At 34.7% G+C, this 27,767-nt stretch overlaps 5 protein-coding genes across 6 annotated transcripts; 3 read left to right on the forward strand and 2 right to left on the reverse strand.

Annotated features, from left to right (window-relative positions):
• Window positions 1–1,552: 1,552 nt before the first annotated feature.
• Window positions 1,553–4,391, reverse strand: LOC106451338 (UDP-glycosyltransferase 74C1). Its single transcript, XM_013893258.3, has 3 exons — window positions 4,031–4,391; window positions 3,107–3,467; window positions 1,553–2,532 (listed from the first exon to the last, which is right to left on the reverse strand). The coding sequence occupies exons 1-3, from the start codon at window positions 4,312–4,314 to the stop codon at window positions 1,807–1,809; spliced, it is 1,371 nt and encodes a 456-aa protein (XP_013748712.2). The 5' UTR covers window positions 4,315–4,391; the 3' UTR covers window positions 1,553–1,806.
• A 1,585-nt stretch (window positions 4,392–5,976) lies between these two features.
• LOC106451337 (probable E3 ubiquitin-protein ligase ARI11) lies at window positions 5,977–9,876 on the reverse strand. The gene is made up of 2 exons (XM_013893256.3): window positions 8,071–9,876; window positions 5,977–7,625 (listed from the first exon to the last, which is right to left on the reverse strand). The coding sequence occupies exons 1-2, from the start codon at window positions 9,289–9,291 to the stop codon at window positions 7,314–7,316; spliced, it is 1,533 nt and encodes a 510-aa protein (XP_013748710.2). The 5' UTR covers window positions 9,292–9,876; the 3' UTR covers window positions 5,977–7,313.
• A 909-nt stretch (window positions 9,877–10,785) lies between these two features.
• On the forward strand, window positions 10,786–14,660 carry LOC106451343 (eEF1A lysine and N-terminal methyltransferase). Its single transcript, XM_013893263.3, has 16 exons — window positions 10,786–11,242; window positions 11,334–11,435; window positions 11,516–11,582; window positions 11,648–11,820; window positions 11,891–12,139; window positions 12,247–12,330; window positions 12,420–12,467; window positions 12,554–12,618; window positions 12,721–12,769; window positions 12,897–13,146; window positions 13,226–13,350; window positions 13,428–13,508; window positions 13,586–13,660; window positions 13,759–13,928; window positions 14,015–14,165; window positions 14,272–14,660. The coding sequence occupies exons 1-16, from the start codon at window positions 10,859–10,861 to the stop codon at window positions 14,473–14,475; spliced, it is 2,277 nt and encodes a 758-aa protein (XP_013748717.2). The 5' UTR covers window positions 10,786–10,858; the 3' UTR covers window positions 14,476–14,660.
• A 1,900-nt stretch (window positions 14,661–16,560) lies between these two features.
• On the forward strand, window positions 16,561–18,517 carry LOC106454840 (transcription factor bHLH153-like). Of its 2 annotated transcripts, XM_013896930.3 has the most exons (6): window positions 16,561–16,829; window positions 17,595–17,710; window positions 17,807–17,872; window positions 17,949–18,014; window positions 18,096–18,140; window positions 18,237–18,517. In XM_013896930.3, exons 2-6 carry the CDS (start codon window positions 17,624–17,626, stop codon window positions 18,360–18,362), a joined length of 390 nt encoding a protein of 129 aa, XP_013752384.1. In that variant the 5' UTR covers window positions 16,561–16,829; window positions 17,595–17,623; the 3' UTR covers window positions 18,363–18,517. The 2 variants fall into 2 exon arrangements, with proteins under 2 accessions (XP_013752384.1, XP_048636757.1); XM_048780800.1 differs by having other exon boundaries at window positions 16,579–16,829; window positions 17,949–18,140.
• A 278-nt stretch (window positions 18,518–18,795) lies between these two features.
• LOC106454841 (protein FAM136A-like) lies at window positions 18,796–19,817 on the forward strand. Its single transcript, XM_013896931.3, has 3 exons — window positions 18,796–19,011; window positions 19,264–19,401; window positions 19,478–19,817. Exons 1-3 carry the CDS (start codon window positions 18,877–18,879, stop codon window positions 19,658–19,660), a joined length of 456 nt encoding a protein of 151 aa, XP_013752385.2. The 5' UTR covers window positions 18,796–18,876; the 3' UTR covers window positions 19,661–19,817.
• The last annotated feature ends 7,950 nt before the right edge of the window (window positions 19,818–27,767 follow it).

Genomic DNA, 27,767 nt, shown 5'->3' on the forward strand with positions numbered 1-27,767 from the left:
GGGTTTAGAGTTCAGGGGTAGGGTAGGGTTTTTGGAATGTGAAATTTAGGATTCTAATAAATATATAAATAAATACTTTAAAATATATATAAAATATTTTTAAAAAATAGTTTCAAACATAATTTTCATTTTTCAAAAAGAAATTTGAAAAAAAAATAATAATTTCAAAAAGAAAAAATTATTAAAAGTTCAAATTTGAAAAAGTATAATTCGAAAACATAAAAAAAAAATTACTTTTATTTTTTTATTTAAATAATAATTTATTATATATATAAATAACAAAGGCATAAGAGTCTTTTACCACTTAATGAAGAAAATATTTTTGAAAATGTCTCTTTAGTGGTGGTAAAAATGAAAAATAGTATCATGAAAGCGGGTAAACATGTAATTTTTCCAAATTTTTATTTTTCAATTTTTATACCAATCATGTTTAATTTTTTGTCAAATTACAGACACATGGGTCCCACTCTATTTTCCTCATCTCCTCAAGGATGAAAAAAATATGAAGAAAAAATTCTTCTTCCAATTTCGATGGGAATCAATTTGAACATAAATTTTTATATTTCTATTTTTTCATTTCCTTAATTGAATTTTTGTTCTTTATTTTATTTATTTTTCTATTCAATTAAACGGTCACCAATTGAAGCCTATATGATTTGGTGCATATAAAATATGTTTTATAGAATTTAAAAGTGGTTTTAGATATTTATTTAACAAAAATCATCAAAATATAATGAAATATTATGAAAATATAAAGATAATTCTATTTTGAATATAAAATAAATAATACAATGGTTTGTTTGTATTAATATAAAATGTACATATATTTAAATTACAAATTTATAATTTTAATGAGACTATATATTTATATGAAACAAAAATTTAAAATTATTATCACATTATCTTGTCGATTTATGTTATATTTTGAACACTAACTTGGGACCGATACCGTGTTTATTATTATAGAGTATATGAGATAGATAGCCAGGTAGGTAATGTACAAATTACACAAATTAAGCATTCGTGAAGGTGCTGCTCCTCTACATTTCTTTATGGATGTATCTGGTCTGGGTTGTAATTCACTCACTCCTTTAAGATGATCGTCTCACTGAATCATGATCTTAATGATTCTTCAGATGATTGAAAGAGTACAACATTCCATCCTAGTCATTATCAAACCGCACCCTTTTGTAATAAGTAATTGCCTTTTTTTTCTTTGTTCAAATGGCTTGTAATAAGATATGTACAGTAAACAAATATTTTTTTATCAATAATCTCAGACCAATGATCAATTGAATATTGATTAATACATAGTTGATCAAACACTGCTTAGCTAATGTATTTGAAAGGAAGAAGACCCCTTCCAAGAGGAGTAAAGTGTAGTCATCATTTGCTTGGTCCTTGATGATTCTTTAATTACCCAACCTCTTTCAACATATAATTTATTTTAAACAGATTGATTGAGGAGTGCTGGGATGCGGAAGCTGCTGTTAGGCCCACAATTTCTGACATCGTAGTTCGAGTGGACCGGATCTTTGTACACTGATCAAAATAAGGATGGTGGAAAGATACATTCAAGTTTCCTTGGTAAAAAGGCTGTCTCTTAACAATTCTTTATCACAATGTTTCTTATAATATGTAACTGACTAGAGACCAGCTCTCACATATAATATGAGTTTGTTTCTTAACTAAATAAAATGCTTTCTCAAGACATAGTACAAGAGACGAGGAGAACTTAATTTAACTCAGACAAATAAGTCACTATTACCACTCTGACAACACTCAGATCATCTCAGTTTCAAATTTTCAAGTCATCATAGCAACAAATTCATCAATTTTCTTGTCCGAACTACCTCCTTCTGAGATAGCCTCACGTGCCAACACCTTTAAATTCTCAACATTCTTCCTCATCACTTTCCCTTTCTCTCCTTCCATAACCTCAACAACGCATCTTGTAATCTCCTCCTTACTCACAAACCCTTCTTCATCAGTCTTAACTCTAACCCCAATTTTCCACACATCCTCTATAAACTTAGCGTTCGTTGGCTGATCCGTCCACTGAGGCATCCCTACCAATGGAACTCCTAAGCATAACGCCTCCAATGTTGAGTTCCATCCACAGTGTGTCACGAAACATCCTATTGAGTCATGTGCTAAAACCTCTAGCTGAGGAACCCACTTAGCCACTAGTCCAATGTCTTTCTCCATAGCTTCTTCCACAAAACCAGACGGTAACTTGCTTCTCTCAGAATCTCGAGCAGACCACAAGAAACTGTATCCGGTTTGTTTAATCGCCATTGCCGTTTCTTTCATCTGCTTCTCACTCAAAGCCACCAATGTCCCAAAGGCCACGTAAACCACCGACTTTGCTGGTTTATTCGCCAGCCAACTCAAAACAGACTCGTCAGGCTCAGTCTTGCTATCCCCTAGTTCGTAATCTTTGTCTTCCGGCAACCGGTTATCCAAGAACTTGGACGGAACCACCGGTCCAATGTTCTTCACCGGCCACTGGCCATCCATCCATTTCACTACCTGAGAAGTAAAAGACAAAGGTACACTTCTCAAAACTTACATATATGAAACCAAAAAAAAAAACTAAATAAAGGCTTTAAATGGTGACCAAGAGAAAAGAGAGAATAATAAATTATTTTTCATTCTTCAAAATTTAAACCATATATAAATAATACATTCTACTTATGATTTTTCATATGTTTTAGGGAATTATAGAACAAACGTATTCTTCATCAAAATTGAGAAATAATAATAAGTAAGATTTTATACTTTATTACTCAAAAATGAAGATTCTATACCTTTTCAATTTATTTATTTCCTTTTCAATTTACTAAATAAAGGCTTAGAATGGTGACCAACAGAATGAGAGAATAATAAATTATTTTCATTCTTCAAGATTTAAACCATATGTAAATAATACATTTTACAGATGATTTTTCCATATGTTTTTAATAGAGCAAGTATTCTTCATCAAATTTGAGAAATAATAATAAGATTTTATACCTTATTTCTCAAAAAAAAAAAAGATTGTATACCTTTTCAGTCATGTTATTTTGTTCCTTTTCAATACAGAGCTTAAGTTGTATAACCTTACCTTAGGTTCAAGTTGATCAAAAGTGTTGCAAAGAATGCAATCAGCGCGCCGCAAGTTAGAGAACTGGCTAACCACAACTTTGAATATCAGAGGGTAAGACCCCTTCTCGCAAGCGAAAGAAGGCAGATCATTTTGGCTTAACAATGGAAAACCCGGAAACGATGCAAGTATTGGGTCCTCGTGCCTATCATCAGGAACATCGTAGGTGCCTTCGTTGATGTGGTAGTAAATAAGACTAGCCAACCATGGTTGAGTAAAATAGGCCACTACGTATAGACCCAAGTCCTTGGCTACGTCCAGTGCAAAGGGCATGAATGGATCATAGATCAGAGCTTTTGGAGGGTTGCCCGATAACTTCTGCCTGCACAAATACATAAACGACACTAGTGTTGAATAACATTTTTCATGTAACAATCATAGAAACGCTGACGAATGGTTTTAATTTACATAACATCTTCTTTTTCAATGACTGTGGGCAGCCATGATTGCCCTATGATGAATATATTAATCTCTAAGTTGGTTATATCATATAAAGATCGGCTGTTTACATTCTTGGATTAACAAATAATGTTTCAGAATATCAAAAGTTCTTCGTTTAACAACTCAGTAAAGTCTGTAACCATAAGAAGTTGGTTTTATAGTAGATTAATAATGTTTTATTTAATTTATATTTATAATAATTTATAATACATTAGCGAAGTTACTTGAAAACGTAAAAAAAGCTTTGAGTGATGAAAAGTTTTGTGAGAACATTATTATGTGTTGGAGGGAGAGAAGATGAAGAGGATAAAGGATAAGTGTTATGTCTGGATAAAGGATAAGATGTTACCATTAGTTTTAGGTGACTTCAACGAAGTTGTTGACCAGTTAAAAAAGAGCAAGCAAACTTTCAAAATCTGCCAAAAGAAAGAGAACACTTTGTACCTGGAGATGAAATTGGTGAGGCTACGAGCAGTAGACTCATTAAAACGTGGAGGGTCTTTGATCTTGGCGTGTGGGTGTTCGTGTGGAAAGAAACCGTCGTGGATGGTGTGGACGGTGATGGAGTAGTCCTCAGAGGTGTACGGTTCACGGTGGATGTTGGAGGCAATGATCAGTGAGACGGTGAGTCCCTTTTTGGATAAGCGTTTGCCGAGTTGGATCATTGGATTAATGTGGCCTTGTAACGGATATGGGAAAAACAGTACGTGACCTTTTGCTTCACCCATATCTTTTTGTGTGTTTTTGTTTAAAACTTAAGAAACAGCAAGTGGGTATGTGTTCTAATTCTACTCTCTCCTATGTGGGTATTATAGTATTTATATGCAGCCGTGTCTCGTTATTTACAATGTTTGGTGAACTCATAAAAGTTATTGAATTTTGAATTTGAGCATCAAAATACTTAAATTTAACATAAATTGGTTTGATTTAAGTATTTGAATAGAAAATCAATATTTATTTTGAGTATTTTTGGTATTTTGAAGATTGTTTAATTATTTTAGATATTTACTTTTCACTGTTTGTATATATTTTCAAATATTTTGGATAACATCCAAATATTTTATATATTTTGGATATTTTTATGGATATTAACTTTCAAATTTGCTAATATATTCAACTATATAAATCTGATTCTGATATATTCGAATACTCTAAGAATTTTGATTCGGATCGGATTCGGTTCTCGTTCTCTAAATACCAAAATTTTGAATCTATTCGAATATTTAATCAGTTTCGGTTTAGGCTTGGTACTATTTTTCGGATCAGATTTGGTTCGATTTTTCCAGTTCGGATTTTTTGGCCAGCCCTAGAATTTTTCAGTATATCTTTACTTCCTTTTATTTTATTATTTTTTATTTAAAATGGCCGAGTGTAAATTTTGAAGGATCTTTCATTATATATGCATTATAAGAGTATTACTCTTTTTCTTGGAGAGTTGATTTCTCAGAAATGTATTCGGTTAAAATCAATCTGGTATGAAGTTTACAGAGTGACATGCAAGCTCCATAGAGATGGTAAAAAAGTTTGTCGATAAGCTAAGCTTGTATTAAAAACGTGTGGAAGGAAATTAGGTGGGTGGGTACCACAAAAAATACTATTATTTCCATCAGTTTCTCTCTTTTTTGTGTATCGCGTATTATCTTGATATTATTATAATATTAGTGATGATTAGTTCGACAGTGGCTTTAAAAATTTAGCTGTATATGTTTACCTGTAGATAAATCGGTTGTAGCTGTAAAGTTATTACTGTAGATTTTTTCTGCAGAGACTTTTGCTATAGTTAAATTTGTTGTAGCTATAAGTTGTAGGCTGTAGATATTTTAAAATAAAATATATGAAATATGTGTTGTATATATAAAATTATTATTTTATATCAATTAAAATAATTTATATTAATATTTTTTTAAATAAATTATCAAAATTTATTGTAATTTAAAATGTGATATGTAAATAATATTTATATTATTTAAATATCTTAATAATTTTAAAACACTCAAATTCAAAATTAAAATATTTATAAAAGTTTTTATTATGATTATATAATTTATTTGATATTACAGATTTTTTTTTCATTTACAGATTCTACAACCTATAAAAAGAAGATGTATAGTTTTTGCCTAAAATACATAAAAAAAAGTTTTGCTTTTTTTTTTTTGCTGTACCTTTAAAAATAAAGCTAAAGCATGATTGGTAAAACTAAATAAAAACTTGATGTATTTTAAAAGTTACCACATGATTGGTAAAATTTAGTGATTTAAAAATAAATAAAGTTAAAGTAGGGAGATAAAGTCCAACCAATCACCCCCATTATGTATTTATTTTTAAAAGACTTCAAAAAGCTATGGCCAGAATAGAGCTGGACACGGATCAGATATCCGGATTTTTAAAGGTATTTGTGATTTGCTTCGTATGTTACGGATATCTAACTTTTTGATTTTCTTTGCTTCGAAAAAATACGGATATCCATAAAAACAGATATCCGAAAAAATATATATTTACGGATATTTACGGATATTTACGGATATTTACGGATACTTACGGATATCTCATCCGCTTTGATTAATACAAATAATCTAAAAAATTCAATACAAATTTATTTTTTAATATATTTTTTGCATGATATATAAAAGAAAAACTAAAAGAAATAGTGAAACTACATATTTTTTAAATTTTAAACTTAGTTAACAATTATAATAACACAAAACTTAAGAAAAAAGTTATAATTGTTTTATAATTTTTTTCTCTTTTTTTTCATGTAATACTTTGTATAAGTAATAATGTAAATAAAATTTGTCAAATCATATGTTATAATAATTATTATGTAAACTTATACATTTAAAACATTAAGTATAATCAAGATGTACATGTATTTATATATTTCTGGATCGAAGCAGATATCCGCTTTCCAAAATTTTGATATTTGTGATTTGCTTTGATTTTAACGGATACTGATTTTTAGTATTTGCTTTACTTCGGAAGTCTACGAATATTCAAAAATTTCAGATCGAATCGAAACAAATAACAATTGAATCAAATTTAACGGATAAAATGTCCAGTCCTAGATCAGAAAGTTATGGACAAACAAGAAGAAGAATAAGATATGTAATGTTTAGTTTTATGTTTTTTATCAAAAAAAAAAATATGTTCTATGGATTCGTATGTTCTCTCTATTGCAATAGAACCGTGCTGCTGCGTATACTGTTTTCTAGTGCTTTCATTTCTAGCCGCGAGATTATATGTTTCCACATCGGAAAGACCATCATTCTCCTAGGCTTTGACTATATTTTGGAAGTAGGTTTTGATGACTTTAGTCAAATCTGTTGAACGAGAAAACTAAAGTAAAAAACAAGTATTGGATCTTTAAGTTCTCTGAGTTCCAATACTACTCTTCTTTGCTTGACAAGATTTTCTAGGCAGAGGACCTTTCCAAAGTGAAAACAGAAATGATTTTAGTGTTCTCTAAAATCTTACCCGAGGCAAAAGCAGACTTCAAACCTCAAAATAACAGTACAATTTCGTTTATGCTAATGAATAATTAGAAAAAAGGTTTAATACTGTTACAAACTCTAAAGCCCTTGGCAGGAAAAACATAAAAACAGAGAGTATTTTCCAGTTGTTTTGCATTCTTTTAGTAACTGAAACAGAGAACTTTCAATTCCCACTTGGATCTTCCTCTTACCGTTATCACCAACTTTTGTCTTTTGATATCAAATTTGGAGATCGGTTTTTATTTGCTATCATCAACAGCTACATCAGCAAGATCATTTTCTAAAGCTTTCACTAGATTTTCGAAGTAGGTTTTGGTTACTTTAGTCAAACCAATTAGTTTCTTGCGGAAATCATCGAAATCTGTAGATGGATCGTCAGTTTCATCAACAAAGTGTTGCAGCTCCTCCTCTGCACAATGATGAAGCCTCTCCAAACCAACTTCAGCCTCCCCTTGCAAATACTCAAAAAACTGTTTCTTGGTTCGTTCCTCCCGAGGAATGTAGTATCCATATGCATATGTCCATTTCAACACCCTCCTACACTCGATGATCTGCAGTCGTAAAATCAAACATATGAAAGACATTGATCTGTTAATGAAAAATATTGTAACAATAGTCTACTTAATAACTCCTATAATGATCCTTTTTTCCCAGTCTCTTACCAATAACTCTCTTTTAATTTTAGTAATTCATCTGCTTTCACAAGATTTATAAAAATATATTTGTGAAGCCAGTCTTTTTTTTATAATCCGGGATATTCGGCGGACCTAGATATAACTGACTAATCTCATAGATCTGGTAGGTTTCAAACCCGGGGTGCTTAGCACATGTACAAGTTCGCCGTACCATGCTTGGGTGGTTTCTGAAAACCAATTGTTAATCAAAATATATCATGTCTTATTCTATTCCAACATTCCATTCTACATAACTTCTTTTTTACGCTACCCAGTGTTATCAGTGGAAGTCATAGTTACTTGAATACATGTGTCCACTTACCTGAAGCCATGCATCTACGGTGAATTGGAGCTGAGTTTGTGAGAAGCATTGTTTGACACTAAGCTTCTCAAGCTGCACCGCTTGCAATTCCTTCAAATCTTCCATTGCATTTAGCCTAGAAGATTGATTGTTTGCCCATCTTACATAATAATGCATGTATCTGTCGATTGTCCTTTTCACCCTTTTCGCCCTTTTTCTCTTAATTTTTGTTTCATCATCACCCTCAAACTTGTGGCATGTGTGGCCACCATCATATGGACAAAGACAAATCCAACAAAAGCTATGATTACAAATTGAGCAGGTCATACGGTTACATCCCTGGTTCTTCTCGATATGACAGTTGCAGTTTGGACAAAGCTTCGTATTCGCAAGTATCCAAGTCGTGTTTTTGGATTCATTATCCTTGGTATTTTTAGTAATCCATTTTGACACCATGTCGCAATTCACAGGACGGTGAGCATCTTCACTACAATTCCAGCAAAAGTCATAAGAACATAAACAAGTAACATCATAATTTTCAGTTCCATTCCTGGTTCCAAAATCAACCGCGTATACGCATCCAGGTGATGGACACCATTTAATATTGTTTCTTCCCTCTTTGACATAAGATCTAAGAAAATATCTCCAGTACTTCTCCTTATCTTCTTCTATTGTTATCAACTTATCGATCATATCTTGACCAACCACAGCATAACAAGAAGGCTCAGGACATTTAATCATCAAACATCCCGGACCATTGTTGATTTTCTCAGTTATGTAACTGGTCCAACAAGTCTTGCAATAAGGGTGACCACAGGAAACCGTTGCGATTTCCTCGCGAAGATATGATTCAAAGCAAATTCCACATCCAATGTTCACGTCTTGGTCATTGAGATCTACCATATGCTCCTTCAACATACCAACGGTTTTACGAACTCTCTCTTCGCTAGTAAACCATTCATCTTCGACTTTACTAGAACTCCACTGATAGTGAAGAAGCAGAATGATTGCTTCGACTTGGTTTATTGAGAGAACCGTAGAAATTTGTTTGATGTCGGTCTTTTGATGCTCACGGATGTCTTCTTCTTTGAGAACTATGTAACTTATCTGATCTCGCTTCGATGTGGAATCATTGTGCATATCTTCTTCCATTCCATAATCGGCTTCGGATGTGTGGTCAATGTATAAGTTTTCTTCGCCTGATTCAATATTAAGCATGCCATCATCATCCGAATAATCCATGATCAATCAAAAGCTACTACTCCTAAAAATTTTCTCTTTCTCTTTTTTTTTGGAGGGGATAGGCTCAAAGAAATGCACTCTTGTAATAATTTTGTTGTTTTATAAGCTTTCGTATCCACAAAATTTGCAGAAAGAAAACTCATGATTTGTTTCTATTAAAAAATTAAGTTTTTAGTCTCCTTCCTTTGCTATAAAGATTTTTTTCTTAAAATGCGACAAAGTCAAAAAACATAGTGATACGCAAAGTTTTTGCAAATCCCTCGCTGATTTGCGCCGAGGATTTTTTTTTTCCTTTCAAATTTACGCGTGAATTGCAAAGGATACAAAGTCATCTGATATACTGCGGTCTAGAAGTGAAATTTTTGTTTTTGCTAAAAACTAAGTTGGAGGATTTGGACCTCGCTCATACGTGTTCTATATTATGTCTTGACCAGTAAAGCTATAAAATATATTCGTCATATTTGCCTCTAAATATAGTGTTGGCCGTCCCCGAACCAAATGCCTCATCAGCTTTTTTTTTTTGAGTCGGCCTTGATAGTATCTATCCAAGATGATTTATGAAGATTTATGCCTTACAGTTTTGTTTACATTTAATCAAGTTTTTCCAATCAATATGCATTAATAAATAAATATAAGTTATATTATTGGATTTGAATCTAAACTTTTTAATGTAAAAACGAAATGAATCTTTCAATTCTATTCATGTCAAACTCATGAGTAAATAACTCACGGGTCCGATTGAAAGATAATATAACCCATTCTTAGGGGACGACTGGTTTTCCCGCTACCACCCGCAAACGCAGCTTTTGCGGTTGGTAGCGGTTTGCAACAATCACTCAAATCGTTCTAAACCGCTTCAAACCGCTCCGAATCTCATAAATTCAAAAGCTGGCTCCAACTAGCGTTTGCGGTTGCGGGCGGTTGCGGGAGGGTAAAATTTTTTTCTTTTATTAAAAACAACATATATACAAAAGTAAAAATATTTAATAAAAAATTTAAAATTGAAATTATCAAAATATTAAAATATATCTATTATATTTTAATTAATATTATAAAATTTTATAATAAAATTTTTTTTAATAAATTTTCAAAAATTAAAATTATAACTTTTAAATATAAATTTTAAATTTATTATAATTTTATGATTTTTGATATTTTTATAATTATATTAAATGTAAATATTTTTTTATTTATTATTTGACTGTTATCGCGTAGCTAACCAGTCATAAGTCACCCGTAAACACACCAATTTTTAACCGTAATACCAATCATACAAATCTCTTAAAACCGCTAGAAACCGCAACCGCCCGCATTCACAAACTCTCTCAACCGCAACTACAACCACTGCGTTTGAACCAGTAACACCCTTAAACGTTCACGGTGGGTATAGCAAAATTAATTAAAGCCCAAGTTTTGGTTACTTTTCCGGTTCGGTTTGATTGATTCCTTAACCAAAAAGCTAAACCGTATCCCAGCTCCGCCACTGCGGTCAGGATTGCGGTCAGCGAGATAGACAGACAGACCCATTCGAGTAGGAACTAGGGTTTAGGGAGATTCAATCGCAGCCATGGGGAAGAAGAAAGGCGCCAGCAAAGCAGACGCAGCTGATGACTTCCTGCAAACCCTCGAAGACTTCACCAGCAAAGAGAATTGGGACAAGTTCTTCACTCTCCGAGGCAGCGACGACTCCTTCGAGTGGTACGCTGAGTGGCCTCAGCTCCGCGACTCGCTTCTGCCTCTCCTCCAAGACTCTTCGTCCTCTTCTGGGTCGCTTCAGATTCTGGTTCCGGGATGCGGAAACTCCCGCCTCTCCGAGCATTTGTACGACGCGGGGCTCCGTGACGTCACCAATGTGGACTTCTCCAAGGTTGTTATCTCCGATATGCTTCGCCGGAACATAAGGAGTAGGCCTGAGATGCGGTGGAGAGTTATGGACATTACAAAGATGCAGGTTTTGTGTGCTCTGTGTTGTATAGCTTCTCGTTGTTGTTGTTGTCTCTCATTAAAGCAAGCTTTTTTTTTTTGGCTTCTTGATTGCGTAGTTGGGTGATGAGTGTTTTGATACGGTGCTGGATAAAGGTGCTCTTGATGCTTTAATGGAGCCTGAAGTTGGTACGAAGCTAGGGAGTCAATACTTATCAGAGGTGTGTGTGGTTTAGTTCTTCTTATAGTTTTTTTCATCAAAGCAATTGAAAGTTGTGTGCTTTTATACATCTTTTCTCAGGCTAAGCGTGTTCTGAAACCTGGGGGCAAGTTTATCTGTTTAACGTTGGCAGAGTCTCATGTATTAGGTAATTGCACTAGACCCATTAGGTGAACTGTTTCTTGGGAATTGAAATTCTTAGTGTTTCTGCAGCGTTGCTTTTCTCAAGCTTTCGTTTTGGTTGGAAGATGACTGTTCACTCAATCTCTCAAAAACGATCCAGTCTTAAGACGTTTATGGTGGTGGCTGAGAAAGAAAAGTCCATTGTGTTGCATGAGATAACCTCTTCTTTCGATCTTTTATCTCTTGGCCGCAATGATGCTCAGGTAATACTTTTATGGAAACTTACCTTTGCTCTGCCCCAATGTAATACATGGTTTTGAATTATTATTCCAGGGTTCTGGTATGTGTGAAGCCCTTGAAAGTGAGAACCAGATACGTAGAGACTGCAACAATGGATCAGACGTGTTGTACTCTCATGAAGATTTGAAACTTGGTGTTAAAGGAGATTTAGCAGAGCTTACTGGAGGTCGTCGTGTTAAATTTTCTTTAGGAAGCAATTTCAGTTATAGGGCCGTGCTTCTTGATGCTCAGAAGCAGACCGAGCCGTTCGTGTATCATTGTGGTGTTTTCCTTGTCCCTAAGGTAACTTTTTGTCAACTTCATGAGTCTCTCTACAAGCTAAATTTGCAGAAACTTATATTAGTATAATTTCGTTTGAAATACTAAAAGGTGTGTTGAAAATTTTTCAGACTCGTGCTCATGAGTGGCTGTTCTGTTCAGAGGAAGGACAGTGGCAGGTTGTTGAGAGTTCTAGGGCCGCTCGTCTCATAATGGTAAAGCTCTATCTGATTAAGCCTATCTCGGTGATCTATACTAATATTCGGTTTGAGTATCTGACAAGATATTAATTTCATTGTGTAAGGTTTATCTGGATAGTAGTCATAATGGCGTCAGCATGGAGGATATCCAGGTACAATCTGCATACAAAGTTGCCTGATGCTTTATGTTATTTACTGACTTGGTTGATTATATATATTGTAATTTTTTTCCACTCAGAATGATTTATCTCCCATGGTGACACAACTAGCTCCTAGAAACGATGATGAAGCAGCTCGCATTCCGTATGTTCATTTTTCTTATTTCTGAATTTCAAAATCTCTCTCATATCATTCCCCTCAGTATCTTCTGTACTATTATTTGTTGAAATGAATTTGGTCCTGCAGGTATATGATGGCAAGTGATGGGATCAAAAAGCGTACTACTGTCCACGAGGTGTTATTTAACAATATATCACTTTAAAAGCTTCCATTTTAGTTTTGACAAAATTTGAATGAATTTCTGCTAGTTGGTATCTGGATCTTAGTTTTTGTTTCTTACAATTCTATCTGGGTTTATATAGGTGACGTCTTCCTTGACTGGGGAAGTTGTCGTTGAAGATGTGGTTTATGAAAGCACTCCTAGTAATACCGGAGGCTTATCTCCTTCTGCTGATTTGGCATTTAGACGTCTTGTATTCAAAAGAACCGAGTATTTAATACAGTCTGAAGCCTTGCTTGTAGAGGATGGCGAGGTTGTTGATCAATCTCAGACAGAGAAAACTAAAAATGCTTCCCAATCAAAACGGAAGGGAAATAAAAAACGAAACCAAGGTAAAAAAAGTCTCTACGTAATTATTGTGATACAGAACATTTCATGCTTTTTTTTTTTTAATGCTTGTACCCATTTCAGAAACGAGCGGACCCATTATGAAGGTCTCTCATGATTATTTGGCTAGCTCTTACCACGCTGGAATTATTTCTGGATTCACACTGGTATCTTCCTATCTGAAGAAGGCTGAATCGAGTGGAAATATGGTAAGCATTATTCACTTTGGCCACCTTGTTTTAGATCCTTAAGTGTACTGACCCTGCAATGTTATGATACTTTTCAGGTTAAGACTGTTATAATTGGTCTTGGAGCTGGGTTACTTCCCATGTTCCTCCATGGATGCTTGCCATTTTTCAGTATCGAGGTAATTTCTTTTTAAAAAGGGTTAATCACGTTGAGTATTTTCGTTTGCCACTTACGTGATGGTATCTCGTTTAATAGGCTGTTGAACTTGACCCGGTAATGCTTAGCGTTGGCAAGGATTACTTTTGTTTCACACAAACTGATCGCTTGAAGGTAAAATCCCTTTTCTTTTTATACAAAAGTTCCAATTTTGTTATCATATTTTAATTCAATTTATCATCATTCAACTTTTTCGCCCATTTTTATAATAGGTGCATATTGCTGATGGGATCAAATACATTAGAGACATAACAAACTCTGAATCTTCTTCCGAGAAAACGTCGGATGCTGTCTCTAAAACAGAGTCGGCTAGTTCCAATAATGCGGAAGGCAGCACTTGTCCTGACATCTTGATTATAGATGTTGATTCAGCAGATTCAAGGTATGCACTAAGGCCAACTACTATTACATTTCTATGACTTCTTGCATTGATCTTACCGTTTTTTCATGTTTGCTTTCTGTCTGTAGCGGTGGATTAACCTGTCCTGCATCTGAGTTTATTGAAGAGACATTTCTTCTCTCAGTTAAGCGTGCTCTCCCTCAGCATGGTCTTTTTGTAGTGAATTTGGTCTCCAGGTCACAATCTGTCAAAGATATGGTCGTATCAAGAATGAAAAAGGTAAAAACCAAGTGTGATTCGATCCTTGTGAATCTGCTGTTACGCTAGTAGTTGGTTTTGAGTCCGAATTTGTAACTGGTGTCTTTTGTTTTGGTGTGTTTACAAGGTTTTCGATCACTTGTTCAGCCTGCAACTAGAAGAGGAAGATGATGTAAACGTGGTGCTGTTTGGGCTCTGCTCTGAATCTGTAATCGGAGAGTGCGATATTCCAGAGTCTGCAGTTATACTTGAGGAACTGCTCAAGTGCCAGAGATCGGAAACGAAGCAAAGCATCATCGACTCTACAAACAAGTTGAAATGCTGGAAATGAATTAACATCATTTCAACTTGTTTGAAAACAATCATATGTCTTTAGCTGCTTTAAAAAGGATTCTTTCATGTTTTGACATGTTATACGTGCTGTTTGAAAAAAAATTGAGCTTACTGAAGATTATACTTATGTGATAGTTTCTTCCTTAAACGCAAGTGGAAAATGAAGCGTGGGGTTTAGTTTAACATAAGCTTCACTTTATCGTTAGACCAACCCACATATTGAGGCATTCAATTTGGATGATAGTGATGTTCGAATGTAACAAGTTAAAGACATCATCAATGTATCTTTGATTTATTGTTGCATTTTTGGAAACAATCCGTTTTTTTGCTAATGAAAGGTACCAACAATCCGCGTTGTTGCCTAACCAAATGGTTCGAACGGTGATATTGCGATTGGAGCGGCGCAAGCAAACACATTTGGTCTATCAACTTTTTTTTTCTTTAAAGATTTTGGTTTAGCAGTTTACAAAAAAAAATGAATAAATATGTAAACAAAAAATACGTAAATGAATAAAAATCTGGCCGCCGCGAAAGACGAGAAAAATAGAGACAAAGAAACGAACGCCGAAACCCCGTGGGTCCGAACGACGTCGTCGCTTGTAATAAGTTGTAATATTTTGCATGCAAGATATATTGTTGTTAGGTTAGGTCACATGTTTATGGCTTCCAATAGTAACCAGTTTCTCGTCGTCCCGCAGTTAACAGTAACAAAAATTTCTATATATACTCTATATCTATACATTTTTATAACTGTTAGAACCGCACCTCAATTAAACCGCTTGTCCCGCACCACTTAACCCGCAGTCACCATTCGGAGCCAATATATATAAAGAGAGAGCCTCCGGTGAAAGATATAACCTGTTATCATTGTAGACATTAATGTTAAGCATTTAAACTTGGGAAGAAACTAGAAAGGTAGCTTGCAAAAATCTAAGGTGACCTCTTCTTTTGTTTTTCTGCTGGATTTGTTATAAGAAGAGATTTAAATTAACTTTTCAGGTTTGCTTTAAGTTGATATTATGCTATTTTATTTGTTCATATTCTAAATGATCAGAACCTAGTTCAAGCTGATACAAACTCGATGATATTCGTTTCACAGTTTAGTATCTAGTTAGGTTGAATTGTTTATCTATAATTTAATGAGAGAAAAGACAAAAGACAGTTCATATTTAATTTAAATTTGCGACACTGTATAGCATGACGGTGTCTGTATGAATGTACTGGGAAATCAACCGAAAGGTACAATGCATTAAACCTCTCTCGTAGAAAATTCCAAGCATAAAGTTGTAAAGGAAGAGACAGATGCTGCAGAATTGGTCAAAATCTTTTTGACAAATCTAAATAAAAAACAATAAAATGTCACTTTCAAAATAATTACTAGTGTTTGTTGACAAAAAAAAAAAATTAGAGCTTTGTGTTATTATAATGAAAATAAAATGAAAGCGACATCAATCTGGGACTGGGGTAAAAGGACCCCCTGCTCTCTTCATTGGTTGAGTTGTACATTAGCTGTCAAATTATTACATTTCAATATACATTCGTTTTTTTTGGGACAAATCAATATACATTCGTTAACTCCAAATATATACATTTAGATGGATGGTACAACCACATTTTTGGAGTTACTTCCCAATTTCTATTGTAAGTAAATCATCATATAAATCTTAAAATTACTGAGTTGCTTCATTATACATATACTACATGTACTATGACTCCTGATCTTGGAGTTACTTCCCAATTTCTATTGTAAATAAATCATCATATAAATTTTAAAATTACTGAGTTGCTTCATTACGTTATGTATTATGATATCAGGAGTCACTGCCTATATCTTTACATTTCATCTACAATAAACCGGTATAATTACATTGAAAACTGAAACAAAGTTGTTAATTTATATATATAGTCCTGATAAATTTATGTAATATATATATAGATATACAGTATTTGTCTCACAAGAAAATCTAGGTTTAATGAGAATTAAATGAACAAAATGACGAAAAGAAAGAAACAAAATAAAGAAAAAGACATATGAAATGTAGTCCCCCTCTTCTCTTTGCTTTCTTAATTTCTTATATACACAAACAAAGTTCTCTCTCTCCCTCATGTCGAGTTTTCTGCGGTTGCCCTATCTCATGACCCTTTAGGTTAACGGCGTTTTCATCAAACCTCTGGTTTTCGTGGACTTTCTTTTCAAGATCAAAAGCCTTGTTTTTGCTTTTGGGTTATAAACCAAAAAAAGTGACAAAAGAAAAAACACATGGAAGCTTAGAAGAAGAAAGCTTTCAGAGTTTGTGAGGTTGTTGTTGGTTAGTTTGTTGTTTTCTAGCAAATGCTGAGTCTCTTCTCTCTGTAAGTTCTTTGATATCATCTTCCCATTAATTTCCTCTGTTTTTTTCCACATTTTGGTATTGTTTACCAACTTAAACTAGACTAATCTTAATCATATAGAGCAAGATGGATTAAAGATTTTTTTCTTCTCTTTTGTCGTTGGTGTTGTTATCATCTTCTTGTGGGGTTCGCTTAGCTTTGAATCTTGACTGTATTGATGTTTTCTTTTAATATCACCTTTAATGATTTAACCAGTTATACTCATTAAATGAACTTGTAAATGAGTTAATTTCGTGGTTTCTTGATTTAAGAAAATGTTGAATCTGAAAGTTGATTAAGAAAATGTATTGTCTATGATTGTGCATATAAAATATATTGTCTCCGTATGGAAGCAAAGTATGATATCATATTTTAAACATCTATGATTGTGCTACTAAACTCAAAAATAATATACTTCAAACTGATAAGATCTTAGGGGCTTAACCTCTGACAATTATCTACTTTCTTTGACTTTGGCTACTAATTTTATAATCCAAAGCCGTGTGTATTGGTTGCTCCAAACACTTTTGTAGTTCGAATTTCATTTTTAAAATTTACAACCAAGTCACCAGTTTGTTTGTCTGTCTGAGGGTACCTTCAAAAAGACAAGTTGTTTTTGAGTTGTAATATTATGTTGTTCAGCTGCAACTTGCTGTTTTTAGATGAGCCATGATATTAGCTTCTCCCAACATGGTCTTTATAAAAAGGCATCAAGTAAACAACCGATCTTTTTGTTTTGATGTCAAGGAATAAAATATTCTAGAGACTCGGCAGGGATGATGATGGAGAATAAGCGCAATGTATGCTCTCTTGAAGATAACAGCATTAAACGACACAAGTCTGATCTCTCTTTCTCTTCCAAGGTCTTATGATGATACTCTCGATCTTCATGCTAAATGACCTTACCACATTCGTGGACCAACATGCTAATGAGTAATGACCCGTCTGTGGTTTAACAGGAGAGGAAGGATAAGGTGGGAGAACGTATCTCAGCTCTTCAACAGCTAGTTTCCCCTTATGGAAAGGTACTAACTATTCCGTCTGAAATTTCCTTTTCAAGCGACATATTACATGATCAAGCCCCTCTCTCTTTCTCTGCAGACCGACACAGCATCAGTTCTTCTAGAGGCAATGCAATACATTCAGTTTCTTCAAGAACAAGTCAAGGTCTGCTCTGTTTCCTTCACGGTTTCGAATCTGAACTGCATTTGTCCATCTTCTGATCCAACAATGAGTTTTTCTGTACAGGTTCTAAGCGCTCCATATCTTCAAACAACCCCAATTACCACACACGTGAGCATAATCTTGACTCCTTTCTTTTACTAGGATTGCTATTCAACAACCTGTTGATATGGAACTCAACATCTCTTGCTTGTTTTTGTAAAACAGGAGGAGAAGCTGGGAGAGTACAGATTGAGAAGCAGAGGGTTATGTCTTGTCCCAATGGAGTACACAGTAGGTGTTGCTCAAACCAATGGTGCTGATATTTGGGCTCCTGTAAAGACTCCAGTCTAATTCGCCCATCTGATGATCTGTCTTTCTCAAGATTAAATGAAAGATAATAAAAAAAAAAATGTTAGGGGTCTGATGATGATGCCTATGTAACACATATATAAATTGATGTAAGACCCATGAAGTTGTCTCATAGTCAGTGATGTCTTTTTCTGTTATTCTTACTGCTTAATCTCTCAACTCTGTGGTGGCTTCATCCCATTACTTGAATTTGTATAAGTTGTCTACACTGATAGTGATTTGATTCTAATGAAAAATTTAAGTTCCTAAGGGAATTAGCTTAAGCTCCAGACTCCAGCGGCCTAATAACATACATACCACGCACGCTGAGATCATTACAGAACCAACTAATACATACGAACCGGTCAATGACGGATATAACATCCGGTTTACGTCGCTTAATGAAGCCAAGTGTTTGTGCGATTGAAAACCGGTTTATTAGAAATCCGGTCTAAAATAAAACCGTATCTCTTAAAAGAGCAGCTGCAGCGAAACCCTAAGCCCTGAGAGAGATTACATGACGATGGATCATATAGCTGCGGCGGAGGAGCAAATCGTATCGGAGAGGCTTAGAAGAAAGCTTGAAGAAGTTAATGTAGCAGCTCAATCTCAGCTTTCTCCTATCCAAGATCACATCAATTTCACCCTCCAGGTATCTTTCATTCACAACTTTAGGCTTATGGGCCTGAACATCTTTACTGGGTTTGATCCAATCTTTCTTCTTTAAACTCACTTCTCCAGAAGCTGTCACCTTTAACTTTTTTTAGCTTCGTCGAAAGTAAGCAACTTTTGTCTATTTGATTAGAGACTAAAGATAAAAAAAATTGTTATCTAAGTTGTGAAACAGCTTCTCTTTTGTTACATTGAGTTACATGAATCTGTTATTTCATTTTCATTGTTGCAGCAAGCCTATTTCAAATGTGCATATGAGTGCTTTGACAGAAGAAGACATCAAGAGGAGATTAGTAACTGCGTCGAGCACTGCAGTGTCCCTGTTGTCAAATCTCAGCAGCATTTCGAGAATGAAATGGCTCAGTTTCAGGTAGTATATCTCCCACTAAAAAGAGATAAAAGATGATGATGAAGAACTGATGGATTTTTGCATTTCTGTTGTATAGGAAAGACTGAACAGATCATTGGTGGTGTGTCAAGACAAATTTGAGGCTGCAAAGCTCCAGAAGATAAGGCCTGAAGCGGTTAACGAGATGGAGCGCTGCGTGCACAAAGTCATTGAAGAGAACCTCAACACATTACCTCACATTGTTCAGAGAATGAAGACAGCATTTAACATAGCTAACTAAAACCTCAACCACTTCTCCTCCCGGGGACATCTCAGAACAGTGGACTCCAGGACCTGAGTTGAATATTGCACACTTTAAAGACCTTTTGTGTTGTCTATTATATGATTTACAATTTTTTTTATTCTTCTTCTTATATAAATAAATTGATAGGTTTACATTTCGCACTGGATTGATAACTGTTTTTATTTGTTTTGTTCTTTTCGGCCTTGAATCACATCAGAAAAGACAGGTCTCAATCAAATACTGTATCCTCAAGCTTTGTATAGTAACAAAGCAATCACATGTTTCAAAGCCAACTGTATAGCCAATCTCTGTAGCCCATAGCCACAAGATCAGTTTAACAAAATAATAAAAACTCACATGGATTCCAATTACGGTGTAAAACAATTTGAAGCTATAGTCGGAAAGTGCAGTTAAGTGGATCACCAAATAACATAGTATGACAGTTAGACAAGAGTTTCAAAAAACATAACTAGAACAATCACTGCTCCATAGAGAATGAACAACTGAAACAAGAGGATGTACCACCATTGTATCTAAGATAAGATGAAAACCATGGTAGACAACTGAGAATATTCATTCCGAGAACCGAAAACCTTATAATAAAAACACAAAAACAATGGAAAGAGAAGGGCTCTAATCAAGACCACATGATATACAAGACAAGAACTTAAGAGCCAGTAGCCGCTCCAAAGTCCTAAAATCATTCCATAAGCTTCACGTCCTCAACATGGTTCAGAAACATGTGTACTTTAAAACGCTTCTCAAACGCTCCCATTCCCTGGATTTCAATTCTGGTTATAGATTCTTTGACCAAATTGTAGTAGTAAACACGGAAAGGGTCGGATGGAAAGAATTAAGCACTTGAATAACCATTACTCGGTGGTTGATGGGAAGTTGTTGTATAAAGGAAGGTTGGTTATTCCTCGCAGTTTGAAACACGTTCCGGTGATACTTACTGAAAGTCATGATTCTTTGGCTGGGGGACATTCTGGTGTATTTAAAACTCTCAAGCGGATTCAAGAAGGGTTTCATTGGACTCAGATGGTTAAGGATTATGTTTCAGCTTGTGATGTTTGCCAGTGCCAAAAATATTCGACTCTTTCACCTGCAGGATTATTGCAGCCTCTATCTATTCCAGAGCAAGTTCGGGAGGCTCTATCAATGGATTTTATAGAGGGCCTTCCTCTATCAGGAGGGGTGAACGTTATATTTGTAGTAGTCGTCAGGTTGAGTAAGTTTGCTCACTTTCTGAAGTTGAAGCACCCTTTCACCTCAGTAGACGTGGCTGAGCTGTTTGCTAAGGAGGTTATTCGACTTCACGGCTATCCTAAGTTGATTGTTTCGGATCGAGACTGGATTTTCTTGAGTTAATTTTGGAAAATTTTGTTTCGACTGAGTGGAACACAACTGAAGTATAGCACAACCTTTCACCCCAAACAGATGGTCAAACCGAAGTATTTAATAGGTGTTTGGAGACTTACTTGAGATGCTTTGCGTCAGCACATCCTAAGTGATATACCATGGATTTGATCTATTTTCATCCATGGTATATAAGTGTTTTACTATCTATATTATATATTCTATCCTATTAGGTATGTTTTCAGGTTCAGGAGTATCTTGAAGTAAAGTGATGATTATGGAGCATTTAGGAGCTTAAAAGAGATTTCATCCGAGCTGACCATTAGAGGTCGATATGCAGAAGAAGCAATCGATCGCTGCACATCCAATGCCGTCGATTGATACAGAAGAGAAGCCTCGACGATTGAAGATTATGATCTATCGATGTACATCCTGTATCATCGATCGATGTCGAGACGCGGAACACACGACTTGGTTCCAGCCGACTTTAAACCAAGGCTTCACCAAATTACAAGATTACCCCTGACGAGTTTTTAACCTAATAGTTATATACTTGCCTAAGTGTTAGGAGGAAGGAGAGCTTTTACCATCATTGTATTCTTACTTTCAGCAAAAGCGAGAGAAAGAGAGTTTTAGGAGAGAAGATCATAGAGAGATTTGTGATTGGAACTCCATTGATTCATCTATTCTATTCTATGCAGTTTTTATCTATATTTTGTGTCATGAATTGCTTAGCTATGTCTAAGTCATTTACTTGTTAGATTCAAGGTTCAAATAGGCTAGAGGGATTAGCCCCAACTATAGAATTACTTAGTTGTGATATTCATTGATTGATTATTCTTAATGCTTGTTCTAGCCTTGCTAACTAGAATATTGAGCCTAGAAATTTGCATGTGTCTAGCATCCTTGATCATCATGTCCTGAATCTAATCTGTCATGCTAGGACTGCTAGAGAGAGCTAACCGCTGATCTAGGAGACTAGTGAGCATTATCAACATGCGCCTAGGGCTTAACTAGAACCTATTTATCGATATTGTAATCTGACAATCGATCGATATTGCAAAAGATGTATCGATCGATATCCCTATAGGATCATCGATTGACACTTTCTTGTGATCAAAAGACGACAGTTGAGATCCAAGATCTAGTTAGTTAACCAGTGAAACATTGACATCGCTGATCACTGTGATTAAGGAGTTGAGCTCTAATATATCATGCATGCAACTGTTAGGCATCTATAGGATTATAATCTCCAACACCTGAATAGAAACCCTGCATCTAATATCTTCTAATAAAGTTACACCCCCAATCATCTTGTTAGTCGAACAATAGCCTTGCTCAATTAGGATTGCTATTTACTTTAAAACCATAAAACAACAAACACCTAGAATTAATAACCTGACTAGATTTAATAGGTTCCCTAGCTCCTTGTGGATTTGATCCCTAAATACTGCAACTGAACCTCTTATTTGAGAGAGTAATTCACTCTTTAGGGTAATTTGAGTGGTATCAATAAGTCATAGCCGAAGTACTTACCTTGGGTTGAACTCTGGTACAGCACCAATTTTGACACTTCCTTGGGGACTACTCCATTTCGGGTGGTGTATGGCGAAACTCTCCTCAGCTCTTACGTTATGAACCGAGATCTACTTCTAATTTTGAGCTGGAATTGATGGTTCGGGAAAGAGATGAGATGCTCGTTCAAATCAAGCATCATCTATCACTAGCCCAGGATCGCATGAAAACGAATGCAGACAAACATAGGAAGGAGCTCAGTTTTAACAAGGGTGACCTGGTCTTTCTCAAGCTGCGACCATACATGCAGCAATCTGTTGCTAAAAGGTGTATCAGAAGTTAGCAGCCAGATTTTATGGTCCCTTTGAAGTATTGGAGAAGGTGAGAGTTGTAGCATATCGTGTGTTGTTACCGGTGGATTCAAATATTCATAATGTGTTCCATGTGTCTCAGTTGAAACCAGTCATTGGATCACATCATTCAGTGTCGCCTTTACCTACATCATTCTCTGTTGCTGATTAAGTGGTCATTGAACCGGAATCAATTGTGGATACACGGTATGACGCACAAGGTCATTTGGAAGCATTAGTTTCTTGGAGTGGTATTCCAGATCATGAAAACTCTTGGGAGCGAGTGTCTGAGTTGCTGCAGCAATTTCCTCGTCTGAAGCTTGAGGACAAGCTTCTTTTCGTACCGGCGGGTATTGATAAGCTCTATGATAAGCCATTTAGAGCTTATGTGAGACAGAGGATGAAGAGAGCTGACGTGGAAGGGGCTTCTAAAGATCTCAACAAACAATGCTGATGTGGCGAGGAAAGAGGAAGAAGTTTGTTGCTTTGATTCTGTATCGAGTAATTCTACTCTGATCATTGGACTTGTAGAGATATTTCTAATAAAGACCAACTTTTTGACAATTTTTAGTTTTTTTTTAAAAAAATATATTACATTAAAGATCACTAATTTAACTGTTGGATTAATCAGCAATAATTAGTTGAAGTGTCCTGAATATTTCAATTTAAATTGGTCCTTCAAAATGCCTCATCACTCCTCCATAGCTAACTATTTAATATGCATATGAGACTGTAAGAAAACAACAGATAGGAGACACATCACATGACAAAAATAACGTAGGGTTCATAACCTGTTTAAATTTAGGATACTAAAAGTTGGAGAACCCATGCTATATGACTATCTTCGACTCATATCTTTTTTTTTTCAAGTTCACAACACTCTCAAGAGTAGAACAGTTGTTTTATATTGCAACATTACATGCCTTATAGCTTAGAATCCACATAATGTCTCCTGCTAAATTACATTTGTCGTTATTTAGTGTTACCGCCAATATACCCGTTCCTTTATTTATTTCAATGTATGAATATATACATCTATCATGATATGGTACACACAACTTTATTAGAAACTGCATGAGTAGATCCCTCCATGGTATTAAGTTGTAAATAGTCTAGCAACAAAATTATTAAAATAAGTTAAGGTTTGAGCATATATTAAAAGATCTTTAATAAGACTACTTATAGCAATTAAACATGTAAAAATAATTAAACATCTTTACAAAGCAGTGTAACATTCAGCAAAGACTAACTCCAGTAGCACAAAACCTTGGATATCATCAATTATTAATGCTTTATACACATAGCTTAAGAGGGTAGGAACAGAGCAGTTAAATATTAATTCGTAGCACCACAACACTCTCAACGAAAACTTAATTCTGAGACAAAACATTAGCTTGCATCAATTATGAATTGAATTGCATGGTGTTGAAGGACATGAACTTAATACTTAGCACTTAAGCCCAATAGCTCCATACTTATCATTTGCACCTCTTGCATATCTGTCACAGTTATAGCCTCTCTCTCTCTCTCTCTCTCTCTCTCTCTCTCTCTCTCTCTCTCCAGCCATAATCTACCTCAATATGATGACATGTTCGTGCATCTCATACCTATCACTCACCGACGGTCTCCAAGTGGACCATTCTTGCATCGATAATGCATCAAAAGATCAGGACTTTCCAAAACCATATACATATTTTAACTAATTAAAAACAAAGATAAGAACCACAAACCTCCCCATTAGGTAGGAATCACGAGCTTCATACTTGTGTCCATATTTGATGCAGTCTCTGTAGCTATACCGTTCCCCGATCCTCGATGCAGTCTCTATCAGGTTTGATGATAAGATCCTTGAGTTCCATGCCAAGACAAAAGTTTTCGTTTGGTGGCCTCCCATTGTTCGGACTACCTATCATTGTGGTTAGTCCCAGTCCTGCACTTTTTATATGTAGAAGAGTCCTTTCATCGAAGAAGCCAAATTAAAAATATCTTCGATGCGGTTTTAACATCAGAAACTAAAAAGGAACCATACGATGCTTTCTTGAATACCTTTCATAACTTTTGGCCTCAGATTTAGCTACACATAGATGTAACCTGGAAGTTAGATAGCAACACACCATCACAGTATGACGATGAACAAAGTGGATTCGGTGGTTGGATCCTGTAGCATCATCTTAGATGCACTAAGTTTCTCTGTGGAGATAATCTTTTTCGTCTCTCTTAATCCATGGACAAACACTACAAGAAAATGGTGATATTGCAACATATTTTCTGCAACGTTATCTTCTCTTGAAATTTGGTAACAAATTTTACCATGTTTTTGCAATGATAAATACATATCAACAATTAAATACAAATTCACCGCAAACCAACGATAAAAAAAATCATTACAAAATTACGTTACCAGTTTGCAAGTTTCTTACTACTTATAAAAAATTTCTTGCAAATTTCCAATGAAAACTTCAGAGAAAATGAGATGTGGCTTTTTGGAGAAAGGAAAGAAAGTACCATGTTTTAATATGTGACACGTTTATCACTGTATTTGCAACATCTTTATGTATTTTAGGATATTTATTTTCAATTTAAAAGTTAATATATATCCCCCTTAAAAGAATTTTTTACATATTATTTCATCAATATAATTTCGAACCAAAATTTATTAAATTTATACTGAATAACGAAAACTTAACTAAGTAAAGTAAACTAGATTTTCAATTGTTTAGTTATACTCATCTTATATTTCAAATTTCACTATATATTTTTGACAATTTGTTGAATTATAATTCTAAAATATCATTTTGTTATACGATGAAACCAACACGCTAATATATCTTTTTTGTAACTGATATATATCATTTTATTCATAGTTTGGTGTATATCTCCACGCCAGAACTTTTCTAAAATAGGATACCAGCATATACGTGAACTTAGGGATATGATTCTTGAGCAATTAAGATTTTCTCTTTTCTCGGTTCTTTATAAATATGATTTCTCAGTTTCTTGTCATACTTGTGGAGAATTAAGTTTCCATGTTCTGCTTCCTCTTCAACGAAAGAGAGATTGTGAAACTAGAATTACACATAGCGCATGCTAGTTAATTAACGAAGGTAACAAACAGAACCCTTACTTCAAAGTGTTTAATATTTGGTAATTTGGTGTATACTTTGTATTTGTTTTGTTCTCTGATATTCATTTAAAAATTTTACTATTACTTTTTTTTTTCAGATTCAGGATGAATCCTAGTCGATGTCCTAGAGGATGGAGAAAAACGGAGTCAAAGAATCAATATATATATGGGAGCCAAATCAACATATGTTTCCTGTGTTTCCAATCCATCAAAAGAAGAAAATATAACGATTAGAATTGTTTATTTTTCTTAGAAGCATGGTTTTTAATAATTGTTCAATATTGTTGTAACATTTGATTATTTAATAAAATTAGTTATTTGATTAATTCATATTTTTATTTTTATTATTTTAAATTTGAAATAACCATCACATTTAGAATATTGTGAAATAGCAAATATAAAACAAATACAATTTAACAAAGTTGCGTTAGAATTATATTGTCGTAGTATGTATTATGTATAGCAACAAACTGTGTGAGTTTAGAATTGCAAAGTATGTTGTAAAGATACAACAAATTTGCAAGACAAATGTTATTGCACTATTACGATGGATTTAGCAATAAATCATTCCATTGCAAAATTTGCAATATTTTTGCAACAAAGGGAATTTGCAACAATCAATCAGCAACACCGTATAATTCATTACGGTTTCATTGCAAATATACATTTGCAACAATATATCGACCTATTGCAATATTTATTATTTATTGCAATATCATTATTTTCTTGTAGTGAAAATCATTGAAGAATAAAGCAGATGAGGCCATTGTAGTTGGTCTCGCCGTTTTCTTAGCCATGGATGCGGTGAGTTTGGATGATCGGGTTTGTGGATTCGATGAGAAGCGAGTTATATATATAGGTGAAGTTAGGGTAATTGAAGAGTTTGGTCGCCATAAGATTTTTACAATAAAGAAGAGTGAGTGGGAGTGGGGGATGACTTGAGTTACTCCGGAGATCCGAAACGGCTGAGCTGAGAGAGTTTTGTTGAGGAAGATGAAGAGCAATGCATGTCTACGTTACTACAACTCAATGGTTTTGCTGGGCCATCATCTGGGCTTCGGCATAAGACAAAATGACATAAAAATTAAGCTGACATGTGACAATGATTGGCTCTGAATATTTTTGCTGATGTGGCATATCTAGAAATCCTCTAATTTAGTTTCTTTTATATAATAGAGATGTTTTTTAAAGAAAATATAGTTGAACATCAATCATTTTTGTATTTTGCAAAGTTTTATAAATAAATACATTGTTTTTTTTTTGTCATCAACAATACATACTCATACTGACTCTGTAAACCAAACCGGGTGATCTGCATCCATGTGAACGACAAAAGACTGTTGCTTTTTAGCAATGCGTGCTAGACTATCTGCCTTTGCGTCCGTGGTACATAGATAATCTCTGATCGGGTGAAGCTCTCTTTCAGGATCTTGATATCTTCCAAATAATTTGCAAAAGCTGGTCATTCTTCTGGTTCCGAAACCATCTTCACCAATTGAGAACAATCCTTTGCAAACGTAACCTGAAATTAATGTAAATTCCTCATACATTCCATTGCCCAGAGCAACGCTTCCATCTCCGCATGAAGAGGCGAGAGACTAGCCCTAACATTCCTTGCCCCTAACAATCCATCAAAACCTTCCAAAGTACTGAGCCAACCTTGTCCTGAAAAACTAACCCCTTCTTTCCACGAGCCATCTGTAAAACACCATCTTCCTGGGATCGACGGCAATATCACATCTATTGTTTGTGGTGT

The sequence above is a fragment of the Brassica napus genome, chromosome A5, assembly GCF_020379485.1.
Source record: "Brassica napus cultivar Da-Ae chromosome A5, Da-Ae, whole genome shotgun sequence".
NCBI lineage: Eukaryota > Viridiplantae > Streptophyta > Magnoliopsida > Brassicales > Brassicaceae > Brassica > Brassica napus.